The sequence below is a fragment of the Columba livia genome, chromosome 17 (genome assembly GCF_036013475.1).
Source record: "Columba livia isolate bColLiv1 breed racing homer chromosome 17, bColLiv1.pat.W.v2, whole genome shotgun sequence".
Taxonomy (NCBI): Eukaryota; Metazoa; Chordata; class Aves; order Columbiformes; family Columbidae; genus Columba; species Columba livia.
In genome coordinates this window covers 3,479,529-3,492,986 of record NC_088618.1, presented here as the reverse complement: position 1 = coordinate 3,492,986, position 13,458 = coordinate 3,479,529, and the positions used below count along the sequence as shown (strand labels likewise).

General features: G+C 57.0%; 1 protein-coding gene across 28 annotated transcripts in view; it reads right to left on the bottom strand.

Annotated features, from left to right (window-relative positions):
• The window catches only part of NCOR2 (nuclear receptor corepressor 2), a 214,985-nt gene that overhangs the window by 30,993 nt on the left and 170,534 nt on the right, over positions 1-13,458 (bottom strand). For all 28 annotated transcript variants that reach the window (XM_065033392.1, XM_065033393.1, XM_065033382.1 and 25 more), the window contains 4 exons: positions 10,260-10,407; positions 7,706-8,261; positions 3,539-3,659; positions 2,327-2,564 (listed from right to left, as the gene is read on the bottom strand). In XM_065033392.1, coding sequence (XP_064889464.1) covers positions 2,327-2,564; positions 3,539-3,659; positions 7,706-8,261; positions 10,260-10,407 — 1,063 coding nt within the window. The remainder of the gene's footprint in view (positions 1-2,326; positions 2,565-3,538; positions 3,660-7,705; positions 8,262-10,259; positions 10,408-13,458) is intronic.

Sequence of the window (13,458 nt, the reverse complement as noted above, 5' to 3'; positions counted from 1 at the left end):
TTTGTTCGCGCGGGGGCCAAAGGCGCTGGGATGCCCTGGCTGAAGATGCTCTTGGATGCCAAGACACCGTCAGCCAAGGCTACGTGCACCCTGGATGGCTCCTGGAGAGCCCCGTCCTCCTCCCCTCCCCGTGGGAGCCGTCCCCTCCCCTCCCTGTCTCTCCAGCCTGTGAAACGCAGCCAGTTCCTAATTGCCCCCGCATTAGAGGGTGGCTATAACTCAGCCAGCTTTTGATAAAATAGCACTTAGGCAGGGAAGAGCAAGTTCCTATTACCGTTTATCAAGCCCCTGGAATGGGAGCGAAAGAGTCAGAGTTTATACAATCCGTCATCCAAATTAATGCTCTTGGCTCCCCATCGCCTACAAAGGCCAAACGAAACACAACTAAATCAACACAAAGCACAGCGCTGGCTTTCAAACCGGCGAGCGATAACCAAAGATATGCCCGACGGCGACTCGGCAAGGGGAAACGGGATCTGTCTGCCCGCCGGTGGGATGCAGGCAGCGCTGCCTGCCTCTGCCTGGCCCTGCAATTAGCAGCTCGTTTTGGAAGGCAGGGGAGGGCAGCGCTGGGGAAGGTACGGCCGGGCTGGCCGCTCTCCAAGCCGATACGGCCGCTGCCAGCGGCTGTGAGGCGGCCAACGCCTGGGCCAGGATGTGTGCAAGACTTGGCTTTGAAGCGGCTCCAGAGCGGCGTGAAGGACGCTGATCTCTGGAGCAGCTGCAAGAGTTCAAGCTCTCTTATCGAGCAGGGGAGGAACGGGAGAACCTGCTCCGGCGGGGCTGGCACGGGGATGCTCTCCTGGAGGCTTTGGGGCTGTGCTGGACTCTCCCATTTAACACGAGGTTCGTGGAGAGGTGTTGTGGCAGCACAGTGTCTGCAGTCTGGATGCTTGCCACTTCACTGGGGCGCTTTGGAGAGCAGAGGAGGGAAGGGACATAAACAGATTTGCCAGGACTATCTGGTTATCTCCCCTCTAACCCTTGATCTGCAGCTGAGATGTGCTCCAAGAGACAGACACAGCACTGAGCAGCTGCCCAAGTCCACACCTGCACCAAAACCAGCGCTACAGGGGACATGATTTCTCCCCTCAAGGTGACTCTTGCAGACCTGCTAGTTCCCAAATGAGAGATTTGTTCCCCCCATGAACAGAGAAGACCAGCACCACCTCTCAGGGGGGAACTCCCCCTCTTTCAAGGTGAGCAGTCACCTTCCTTGCTGATATACGAAACATTTTGGAGGTGTGATGCACACATGCTGCTCCTTAGTGTTTAAAGAAAATTTAACCAAGTTCCAGAAATCAACAATACTTGCAAGCACGTCCTTCTGTCCAGAGGGACATGACAGCTTGAGGAATAAATACTTGGCCCTGGGCACTGCAGAGCAGGCTGCTGAGATCCTGGCTGCCGGAGGGTGAACTAATGCAGTGATTTTCCAGCAAAGATCACAGCCCAGGTCCAGTGCAGATCTGGCTCATCAGTGCAGTGTCTTCCACCTTCCATTTCCACACATAAGCAGGTCATTTTTGCAGCTGCACCCATCCTCACGTAGGATCCAGCACTGGGGGACACACCACCCACCCAGCCAGACTTCCCTGCTCCTCTCATCGTGCTGTTGGTGACAGTGTCTCATTGTCACATGCAGCTGAAACACAGGCTAGCTACGAGGGGCAGGGACACAGACTGTGAACTGGAACAGACTCTGACAGTCAGATTAAAACCACATTTAAAGGATGGTCTCATCAGGACTTCTCGTCTCTCCTTAACCTTGATCCCCAGGTGCTCAAGCTAATAACACTTCAGATGCTCTACAGTGGGAAACTCTGAATTGCTCATTAGGCAGCCAAACCACATCAGAGCTATTCGGGGGAGAAAGCACTGGGAATCTTTACAGGAACCTTTGGACTCCGAGTCACAGTATTAGCATTGATTTTAAATGAAATAATGGTCCCCGCAGAGCATTAAAAGCATTCTTTATAGAAAGCCAGCAAGGTAGAAAAGAGCCATTGTACCCGGAGCCCTGGCACATCTCCAGGCCCCTTTGCTCTGCAGTGAATGGCAGAGCCGCTAATAAAGGCAATCTTCACCTCCTCAGCGCTCAACACTGGCCCGGTGTTTGCTGGAGGCTCAGTGAGACATGATGTACTGTCTAATGAACATGGGAAATTAGCCATGGCTCTCTGGTCCTGCTTCAAGACACTATTAAAGAGCTTTCAAGGGTTGGAGCAAGCTTACACTGACGAGGAGGAAAGCAAGTGGCTGTGTACAGCTGCACGCACCGGGCGTTTCTGTGCGGATAAACACAGCGACACGCACACCCTCCTACCTTCCTTGTCACCGACAGCGGGGCTCCTGCTCTTTCCCCTGGGGCTGCTGCTCGGCGGCTGCTCCTTCTCCACCTGCTGCTGCTGCTGGGGCTGCGACAGCTTGTTTGGGGGCAGGTCCTCGCGGGCAGACTCGTGGGCTTTTGTGATCTGCTGCTGGTAGAGGGCCAGGGCATGGGGAGGCACCGGAGGCTTCACACTTCCACTCTGCAACATCCCCTCCGAGAAACCTTCGGAGATCTGCAAAGCAACAACAGTTGCTGACATCTGTAACGGTCTTGGAGGCATCAAGGTGTTCCGAGAAGCACCTGTCCCACTCTATCACCGCAAGTCTTACCAGCCCAAACAGGGCTCCAAAGCTCACTGGAGATTAAAAAAGCCCACAACAAAGAGTATCAGCTCTCTGCTGGTGACACTACAGGAGGGCCTCAGGCTTCCCTTGTTGGAAACCTCTAATCCACAGTTAAGTGCTTGTAACTTTTGCCAGAAGTTACATTCCAGCAGCCACATCATAAGCTGTAACGCGGGAAACTGAAAAAGCAGGAGGAAAGGGTCCTCCCTGAGTACTCAATACCCCAAAGCAGGGTTTTCCTCCCTCCACGCCCCACGATGCTGCTCTTCTGGTGCTGACCCTGGAGATACCAGGGTTCTTTTCGTCACAGCCCAAGCCATGGAGCCAGAAGGAACCGTCAGCCTTGGAGAATACACGTTCTGGCTCCTGGCAGTCAAAAAGAGGGACCAAGCAGAGCTTCTGGAGGAGGAAGAGCAGAAATGCTTCTCATGTGGTACCCTTCAAGCATGACATGAAGAGAAGCACAGGGCTGGGAAGGTGCACAATCGCTTTTTAAAGCAACGGGAGGCAGCAGTCATGTGGCAAGAAGCTTTTTCAGTCCAGACCTCCCACAACTTTCTGATAAAAGAGCTCAAGGGACATCCAAACACTGCTGGCAGAGATGCTCCAGCAGCTGGGAACGCGCTCTGCCCAGGGAGCACCTTGTGTGCTGGGGAGCTCACACCACCCTGGCTCAGCTCTCTGCGGACCACGAGCTCGGCCATCCACGGGGGTAAGTGCATCCTCACAACCCTGATGCACGTAGGAGAAAGCCCGATGGAAGAGACCCTAAGATCCTTGAGTCCAGCCGCTAACCCAACATGCATATGGCACACGTAGCCGCTGTGCTCCCGGTCCCGTCCCTCGCCGGTGGAGTACTCACGATGGGAGGGATGGCAGCCGCTCGCTGCTTCAGCTGCTTCAGGTCCAGCGGCTTCTGCGGCGAGGAGTTCAGCCTGGCATCGCTGGCAGCGTTGAGCAGGCTGGGCCGGGGGGACAGCAACCTGGGCACAAAACACACGTGTAAACCGGGCAATTCCATGGAAAAACTCCATGTCCCATCATTACCCCATGTCCTGCACCATGTTTTATGCTGCCAAGCCTAGAGGACATCGCATTCATCAGAGAGGAGCATGTTGGATCACTGCTCGCTGCTGGGACTCCGGGCTCTGCAATAAATCATGTGCTTGGGCTTCCAGCCCTGCAAGTTGCGGCCCTGGCCCCAAACCTCTCTAGATGGCAACCGGCACCCCCAAGACCTCAGCAACCACCATGAGGATGGATGCTTGTCCCTCAGGAGGTTGCTCTGTAGGAGAATCTACCGTGCTGTGCAAAGCACGAGGGATCTGCTGCGGATGTGTCTGGCACCTTGACCTTGGGGGCTGCAGGTGTCCTCTGGTCGTTTTGGGCTCCGAGACCAGGCACAGAGGGGAACTGCTCCCCGCTACAGCTCCCCGCCCAGCAACACCCAGGGCAGCTTTGCTGTGGGATGAAAAGGGTGAAGGCAGGTGGACAGCACAATGGGATTCAAATCCCATTTTCCAGAGAAGACAAGCCCCCAGAGCTCCATGCTTAAACGAGACCATCACATCCAAGCTCAACCAGCCCTTGAACCCTCTTGCCCTCATCCCCCACTCTTGCTATTTCTGGCAAATCTGCTGCTGTTTTCCAGAATAAACCCAAGGGGAACGAACTGGAGCCCAGACTGGGAGTTATAGCACAGGGTGACCAGTTCAGATTTCATTTGGGCACCAGGCCACTCTCCGGAGATCACGCATGGTGCTCAGGATCGGCCTCATGCTCTTTATCAAGGTGCTAAAGCTTGAGCAAGCGATCACGTGCACGTGGCCAGGACGCTCAGATCACTGGAAAGACGAGAGGCTGGATTTGGATGGGATTTGGTGTTCAGCCCTGTGCCCTCCCCATTTGTTGTTCCCCGGCAGACAGTGGGATGGCCGCACCGAGCCCCTGTGCAAACACACGGCGTGGATGGGCATCTCCATGGTGCCACCAAAACGGGGTGCGGACAGAGCCGTGCGAAACGCACGGGTCAAATCCTCGCCACGTCCAGCTCCCGAGCCCATGCCGAGACCACAGGGACCACATCTCTCCAGGCCATCTCCGCTTTCTCTCCTTCCTGACTTCAGCCTGTTGAAGCCAGTTCATAGTTTTCCAGCTTTACAGCTTGATTTGTTTATTTTAGCTGTTATTTCACCGCTCTGTTCAGCCTATAAATTTCAAGGTCATCCCATGCTCACCCTTGGATGAATAAACAAGCGTGGCGGGGCCGTGTGCGGGGAATAAACTCATCCTGGTGCTGCGATGGCTCCAGCTCTTGCTCTGCACGGTGCCTGGCATCAGAGGGGACAGGGACCCACCTCTGGATTGGGACTGGGGTGCTTGGGTTAGGAGACCAGGTGAAAGGCAACAAATATGAGCTGCTCCCCGAAGAATTGCCATGTTGTCTGCCCACGGGGCCATGCGGGTGCTGTGAAGCCCTGCTGTGGGGACATGGGGGTCCCAGCAGGGTGCGATGCCACAGAGACTGCTGAGACATGTGCCTGGGGACAAGGACACCCAGCACTTGCTCCTGACACCTCGGCACCGTGCTGAGCTGCAGCACTGCTCTTCTGCGGCTGCTGAGATGGGGAAAGCCCGTGTTTGCAGCCCTGGACCCGCTTCCCTGGCACTCTGGGCTCTGATTTTGCCCAAAACAAGCCAATCTTTTAAAAATTATTTTTTAAAAAGGGACAATTTTTCTGGGCAAGCCTCATCTGGGAGGCAGGGCAGCCAGTGCAGGCTGCCAGCCGGCTCCAGGTGCTGGCCAAGAGCTCCTCTCCTGCCACTTCACCTCCGAGGCCAGCACTGCCAGGCTGGTCACACTGACACGTCACCCTGGGGCTGAGACAGGTCCTGGTGCTCACCAGGAGGTGACCGACCCGGCAGCGCTGACCCAGCTCCATGTCACTGTCACTGCCAGCGGCACGGGACACATCTCCAGAGCCGCAGCTGTGCTCAGCACCACTCTCCTCCTCAGCAGCGGGGCACACAGATCAACAGCCTGTCCTTCCAGAGGCTAGCAAGCGCCACCAGCTACCGGGGTCCAGCACCCCCTTCCCTCTTGCCACGGGAACACCCCAGGCACCCCATCCCCTCCTGGGAGACGCCGCGGACAGCTCGGAGCTCTGACAAGCGCAGGGAAGAGCACCCACACCCCACCGGTGCTGGGTGGGCGGGTGAGCATCGGGTGATGCGGTGACGGGGCGGCTCACGCGGCATCCCGGCTGCCTCGTCCCGCTCGTGGCGAGTCACGCTGCAGCAGCGGGTTTGCGGCAACCGCCCGCGAGCTGGGGGAAACACGAGGGAGCAAAGCTACACTGGGGAAGGGGACAGAGTCCCCACCAGGAGCATGACAGTGCTGAAACCTCTGACTGGGCTGTGGATGGACCCTGTGGGTGCTCCCGGGCAGAGCCAGGCGCTGGCTGCAGCTTTCCCAAGCTGGCAGGCTCTGCCGTCACCACACTTCACCAACACGCCAGATAAGAGGAGCAGCCTGGGAGCTGAGGGACACCTGTTTAATGTTTAATATTCCTGGAAGCTGGTAACTGTTTGAAAAGCGAGATAGGCGCTGATTCAGCGAGGACCTGGGGATGAAAAAGTAATTCCCAAGGCAACTTGCTCCTCTGCGGCTGAGAAGTGGGTACGAGCTGCTGCTGCCCCGTTTTTGGGTTAATGTTAAACTGGAGGAGTGTGGCCCCACTGGCCCCACTCTCCCTCACTGGGAGGTTTTCTCCCGTCTGGGAGGGAGGAGAGGGGTGGTGCTGGACCCCGTCCATGCTGGAGAGGAGCACAGCAGCCAAGAGGCCTCAGCCCTGGACGGGGACGGGGCCAGCGGCATCCACACCCCCCTCGGCATCCTCACCGCTGCTTCCAGCTGCTCGGCAGCCAGAGGGGCTGCACCCTCAGGGATCCCACAGGATCACCCACCGGCTCCTGCATCCACTGCAGGGAAAGCGCGGAGCTGTTAGGGTGGTGGGGATGCACGATGGCTCCTGACCAACTCGTCCCACGGCGCTGCGTACAGCCCACCCGGCCTGACAGCACCCGTCTCGCTGTCAAACTGGTCCCTGCGAGCCCACAGGAGGGATGTGGGATGCAGAACGCTGGATGCGGGACACCAGCCCCCAGTTCCAGCCCAGCTCTGAGGCTGGGGACTGCTGTCCTTACATGCAATGGTGGGATGGACTCAGGAGTCCCACCTGGCACCAGGAGCCAGCGTGGATGGAAGCAGAAGCCATTAGAAAAATCAGGGCTACAAAGATGCATGTATTCATATATATTCTTTAAAAACCAGGAACCTCTCTCCCCATTTGTGAGGCTCTCGAGTGGGGAGGGCTCTGTGGGAAAAGCTGGGAGGGGAGCAAGACGTTTCTCCAAGAAAGGGGCCAGCGTTTCCCCTTCCTGTCCCAAGAGCCACCCATGAAGGGCCATGAACGGCTGCTGTTCCCAGAGGTGCCTGAAGGACTTGGGGCCACAGCAGCTCAGAACCGGTGACACCCCAGAAAAGTTCACACAGCACACCCCGTTCTCCTCCCTTTATGGCCAGGATGGGTCATTCACCCCTACAGATCCAAAGAGCATCTCCACCACAGGAGAACCTCACCCCCTATCTGCATTGGGAATATGTCCCTGATGTGGCTTCTTCCCTGCCAGTGTCAACTCAGACAGGAACCGTTCCCAACCCCAGATGCACCAGCCTGTGCCTCTGGCACAACTCCGCTGTCCCGGAGGGCATGTCCCCCTCCATTGCGTCACCCAGCTGGGCTGCCACCGGCAGACACAGCGGCTCTGCACCCAATACCTGCCCGCGGCCATTGCCCGGTGGCACCTGTACGCTGGGACATCGCACCGCCTGTTGTGCCACGGCCCCTTTGCAAACGATGGCCCACGGGTCATGGCCACATGAGGACACAGCTGGCCACATCCTTTTGCCTGGGGGAGCACCTGAGCAGCGACATTCCCAAGGAGGAGCCTTCCCCCTTGCTCCTACCTGCTCTTGTCCACAGCATCCTGCTCGTCCATCTCGTCCGCGCTGCAGGTCGCACTGGAGTCGCTGTCGGGGTTCACCCCGGCACCTTTGTTGCCTTTATGACTCTCCTTCTTCTCAGCCTTGGGCGTCCCCTCCGTCCCTGCTGTCCCTCCGCCACCAACGCCACTTTCCGCCTTCTTGTCATTCCCCTTGTCCTTCTCCTGGCTGTCTTCACTCTCCTCCTTCTTCACCTCGCTCTTGCAGGGCTCCTCGCTCACCTTCTCCTCCGGCTCCTCCGTTTTCACCACGTCCACCACCAGCTCCTCCTGCACCTTCTCCTCGCTGCTGGGCGGCTCGGGAGCTGCCTCGGGCGATGGGCTGGATGCAGGAGCGGGGTTGTTGGGGGGAGCGGGGGGAGCGTCGGGGGGTGTAGGAGCCTCTTCCAACTTGACTGCTGGTTCTGCGCCCGAGTCACCTCCTGGCCCGGGTGGTGCCTTGGCCCCGTTTTCGCCTCCTTCTTTGGCTTCAGGCCTTGGCGAGGGAATGCTCTCGGTGTCGGAGCTGTTATTTACTGCAGCTGAGAAAAGGGAAGAAATAAAAATAAGGATCAGCCCGAGATTCTCGCTTCCCATATCACTGCCTCCGCCCCCTCCCATGGGAGGAGAACGCCCTCGTTCCTCCGAGGGGGAGACAATCCCGGGGCTGGGAGAGCTGCGCCGGGATCCCCGGATCCAGAGCCTGCTGAGTAAAGGGATGCTCTGGGGGCCTCTTTGCTTGCCCAGCATGGCAACTGTTGTTAACCCCCACCCAAACACAAAACCACATGCCCAAAAGCCTGGAGACAGAGCCACTGGGAAGCTGGACTTTAAGAGAAAAGCCTGGCTGCTGGCTGGACCTGCAGGACCTGCTCCCTCCTCACCCTCTCACCCATGGCTCGGGATCAGCTCTGCACCCGTGGGGCCAGGCACCTCGCTGGCACCCTGCTCACGGACTTATGTCACCCGTGTCCCTGGCTCTGCCACCCCGGGGCAGCTGGGGACCATCCCAAAACACTGCGCCTGTTTGTTGTTATTTAAGCTGCTGCTGGCAGAAGGAAGGAGGTCAAGGTTGGTGAAAGCAAAGTGCTGGCAGTGCTGCGGGACGGGTTAATTATTACATGAAAAGGATCATTCTCAAATCTGCCATCAATGGCTTGATGTGAGCTGGGAGCACAAGTGTCCATGCACTGCAGCAGGTGAAGGTGTTGCTGAGAGGTTGTTTCTACATCTGATGAGAGGATCATTCCCTCCAAACCTTCACTGGACAAACATGTCCAGGAGCATCAGGAGACCTCCACAGTCCCACCTCAGCATGCCCTGGCCAGGCATGGCTCTCACGGTCTTGCCCAAAGGCTTACCCCTGCACAACCCTTGACTTGTGTCTCTCCATAGCAGCACAGATTACAAACACTGGTGAGATTGGTGGCACAGAGGGACTGTGTCCCAAAAGCTCATCTATCCTTCCTTGGCTTGAAAATGCACCGTGCCCATCAGAGATTTGTCTTCTCCAACCTATACTCACTTTCTTCAGCTCCGCTGCCAACCCCAGCTGTAGAACCAGAGATGAGACTCGGAGCATAAGGCTCAGGAGCGTGTCAAGAGATCTGTCTCTAATCTCCAAATGACTGTTTCCTCTCAGGCACTCTTACAAAGAGCAATAACTACCTTTGACTTTGTGCCTCTGAGTCACGTATCACCTCACACAAAGGTTTACCTGGAATCTGCCTCGTAGTGAGTCACTCGCAACAACGATTTGAAAAGATTTCCCATTTCGAGTCCCATTAGCCTGGGTGCTAAGGCCAGGAACCAGCGTGGTGCCAGCAGTACTGGTTAAGTTATTAAATTACTTTTGACAAAAGTCAAATGGGGCTATTGTTGGAAAATTATGCACATTTTCTCCAAACTCGCTGCCGCACTTTCTAAGCGATAAATAGCTGAAAATTGTCACTTTCAAGTTGTTTCCTTTCTTTGGTATGGCTGGGAAGGAGGAAAATGCTGCCTTGAAAGGGAAAGGAGGAGGAAAAGACCCACCAAGGTACATCAGCCTCAGCGTGGCGAGCCGTGGCTTCCCCCACCTTTGCTGGCAGCGCCGGCTCCACCAGCTGGGACAGCAGAGGCAGCGATGCCATGACGGGACGGGCACACACAAACGTTAGTGGGTTATCCCTCCTTGAGCCCACGATAAGCTCCTCGAGAGCCCACGGGTGCCCAGTAGCCACGGCAGAGGCCAGCGGGAGTCACAGCTCCCGCATTGCACGACCTTCCCAAAATAAACGTCCTCCAGACAGACATGGGAGGAGGGCAGCGATCCAGGGCGCTCCTCGCAAGCGTGAAAGCTGGAGCCATCTGAAAGGCCGCAAGCGCCTTGTGTGGCGGGATGCCATCACCTCGGTGTGGCTTTGGGGTGACAGACGTGACCCCCCATGAGCGCTGATGTTTGCAGCCGGAGCAGTTGTGCACAGTGCCTCTGCTACAACCGTGCAGCAAAGCTGGGAGAGCACAGGGCGTCCCCCCTGCCGCAGCCCCCCCAGCCTCACCTTCCGCCTCCTCGGCCATCTCCTCCTCATTGCCGCTCGTCCCCGACACCTCCATCTCCTCGTCCTCGGCTGCGGGAGGGAAGGCGGCTTCTTCGTTTTGAACGGCGGTGCCTTTTTTCTTCTTCCTCTTGGCGTTCCTTTCTTTCTCCTGGGGAAGAGGCAGAGGATAGTGAGAAGGAAAGACAAGAGGGATGGGGAAGAGACAGCACTGGTCCTGCCTGAAGGGCTGAGAGGGATGCTAAACCCACCACCGTCCCCTTGGGTAAGCCCTCTGAAAATCAGTCCTTCGCACCAGATTTGACCGCTGAAAGCCCAGCAGCATGGTCTCACCCAGCCAAAAAACTCTGACCACGGTGTAATACCCAGTACAGCTCCACATGGAGCCCCAGGCACCAGCGAGCCTCCATGGGAGGGGTGGCATGGACACATGGATGAGGGACACACAGACAAAGGACACGTGCGCAGAAGCCACCAGCACCAGGCTGGCAAGAGCCTGCTGGTCCCATGTCCGCTCATTACGTGATATGACATGTTCATCCTGCGCACTTCCAGGCACCACCTCCAGCTACACAAACACGTGTGGCCGCAGCTTGACACCCATCTGCAGATAACAAAGCTGTCACCCCAGATATGCCCCAGCCAATATTTTCATGCACCAGCTTTCATGTCCCCTATGGCAGGTGCTGCCAAAGGACTTTGACTCCCATGCCGAGGAGGCTGTTGCTGGTGGGGATGCTCCGTGTGGCACAGCATCCCGATGGTGAGCTGCACCGTGCCCCGTCCTGCCCTGGGACAGCCCCATCCCCAATCGCTGCGGCATGTGCCACAGCCACGAGGGCAGGAACGGCTGCTCCATCCCACCAGCCTAAAGGAAAAGTCTCGGCTTTGCTATTGTTTCCTGCTCTTGTTGCTTGAGTAAATATTACCAGTAGGAACAGGCCCATCATCTCCGGCTCTCCCTGCAAACCCCACACGAATGACGTGTGTAGGACGTTTATTTACATGGATGAAAAGATAAAGCTGTGGTGGAAACGTTAACTTTGCTGCTGGATCTCTGTGCTGGGAAGAGCTGGTCCCCCCGTCCTTCCCTCCCCCTCGCAACTTTTCAATCCTTTAAAAAACTTCCAGATAAAACAAACAAATACAACTGCTTTTTTTGCTTGGAAACACTGCTTGCTCAAAATCTATTTTTATCAAACTGGGCAAGAGAGAGGGGAAAAAGGCACTTGAGAAAGGGCTGCGTGAAGGCTGGAGAGGCTCAGGAGGACGGCAGGGCTCCGTGGTGCCCGTGCCCGTCCCGGCAGCGATTCAGCAACCACACGTTTCTGTCTGAAGCAGCAGCTCCCCATCACACTAACGTGGTGACAAAGCGCCGACGTTACTATGGCAAAGACTTCTCTGGCTCTTACTCACGGGTCGGTGACTCAACCGCGGGCTCCTCGCTGGGGAATCAGCCGGGAACCAGCCCCTGCCCCGGCACCGACTTGGCCAGAGCCTGGGGCCGGCGGAGCGGAGCAGCCAGCTGCCCTGGGGACACCGGGGGTCCCTCTCCTGGCAGACCCCACCGCTGGTGTTTAGAGAAGATGATGTGAAATCTGGGCAGCAGATCCTGGCTACAGCTAGAGATATGTTCAGGCCACCACCTCGCCACTTATAACATGAACAGCTCCAGCTTGCTCCTGGCACCCTGCCCAGGAACAGGCCCCTCTTCTGCTCTAAGCAGTCCCACGGCCCCCATGGCTGACATGGGAGCCTAAACATGACTGTGGCGGACAAGGAAGAGTCTCTGGGACCAGGTGTTTCCCATCATCACAACGTACCCTTAATCCAAGAGATTACCGGCAAAGCCACAGGAAGGTGCCTGCACCATTTGCCATGGGCACGTTGATGCTCATTTTGTGCTGTACTAGTCCACGGGGTCTCTGCTCTCCACCTGCCACCACTGCAGAAGCATCCAGGACTCAGTGCCACTTGGCCAGGCTGCCTTGCCAAGACCACTGAGGAGACAGGCCGCACATAGGACACTGAACCTTGCATGAAGGGTCATTCCATGCCTGCTCCTCCTGGTCCCCAAGCAGCCCCGTCACACTGACCCCCAGCCTGGACGGGCAGCTCTTCCTCTAGCAGTCACTAGACCAAAGTCACTGCAAAGAGCTCCAGGTGAAGACAGCACCTAATCTCCAACTGCTAACAAAACGAGCAGCTCCGAGGACACCATGTACCCCAGTGCATTGCTCTCCTTAAACACTGAGATTAGAGAGCGCAGCGCGCAGAAGGTCAAGGCGAAGTGACGCTGATGCCTGGGACACGTCTGAGCCGCTGGGTGAAACCCAGCCAAAACACACAGCGGGGCAGATAACGCGAGGTCTCAGGGTGGCCTGACCCTGACCCACCACTACCAGGGTCCTATTCCACGGTGCAGATGGCTGCAGGGGTGAGGAACTGGTTGGAGCCGGGACTCCACTCCTGGAAGAGGCTGGAGAAGGGTCTGTGGGCACTGAGCAGCTCAGAGGAGAGGAAAATGGGGTCCATGTGCTGACACAGCCCCAGCCCCTCTGTGCTCCTTCCTCAGGGCAGAACCTCTCCAGAAAAAGGACTGGTCTTCAAATTAAAACCCAGAACACAGGATGTGGGAGGGTATGGAGCACATGGGCTTTGGAGAGGTAGAAAAAGAGGGTCACTGCGCCGGACACCTTGCCTGTTGCAACCCAAACCCTTCTCCTTCCAAATGCTGGATGTTCAGAAGAAGGGTTCCCCCATCCCCAGAGCTGGGGTTCAGCACACAAGGAGACAAGGAGCTGCCCCCCTGTCACCCAGGGGTCATCCTGCTCCGCAATGCGCTGCACCATGTTTTGGGGACAGCGGGACATTGCCAGACTCTGTTTCCCATCCCACGTGCCTCACTGCCACCAACCCGTCCCTGCAGCCCCTCCGAGTCACCTACACGCTGCCGAACCCAGTGTCACACCTACCTGGAAGAGGAGGCTACGATATTAATGAGCCCCATTTGGGAAACGAATGAGATCTGCTAATTGAGTTTATTCTCATTTAGCAAGAGGAAGAAAAGCAGAGCCACTGTGTTTCCCAGCACATGAACAGCAAGAGTTGTTGGTAGTGAGGTCAGGGAATAATCTGGGGGTGTCACGGCAAAACCAGGCGATGCCACGCTGCTCGCCATGTGCTTCCTCCGCAGAGGTCA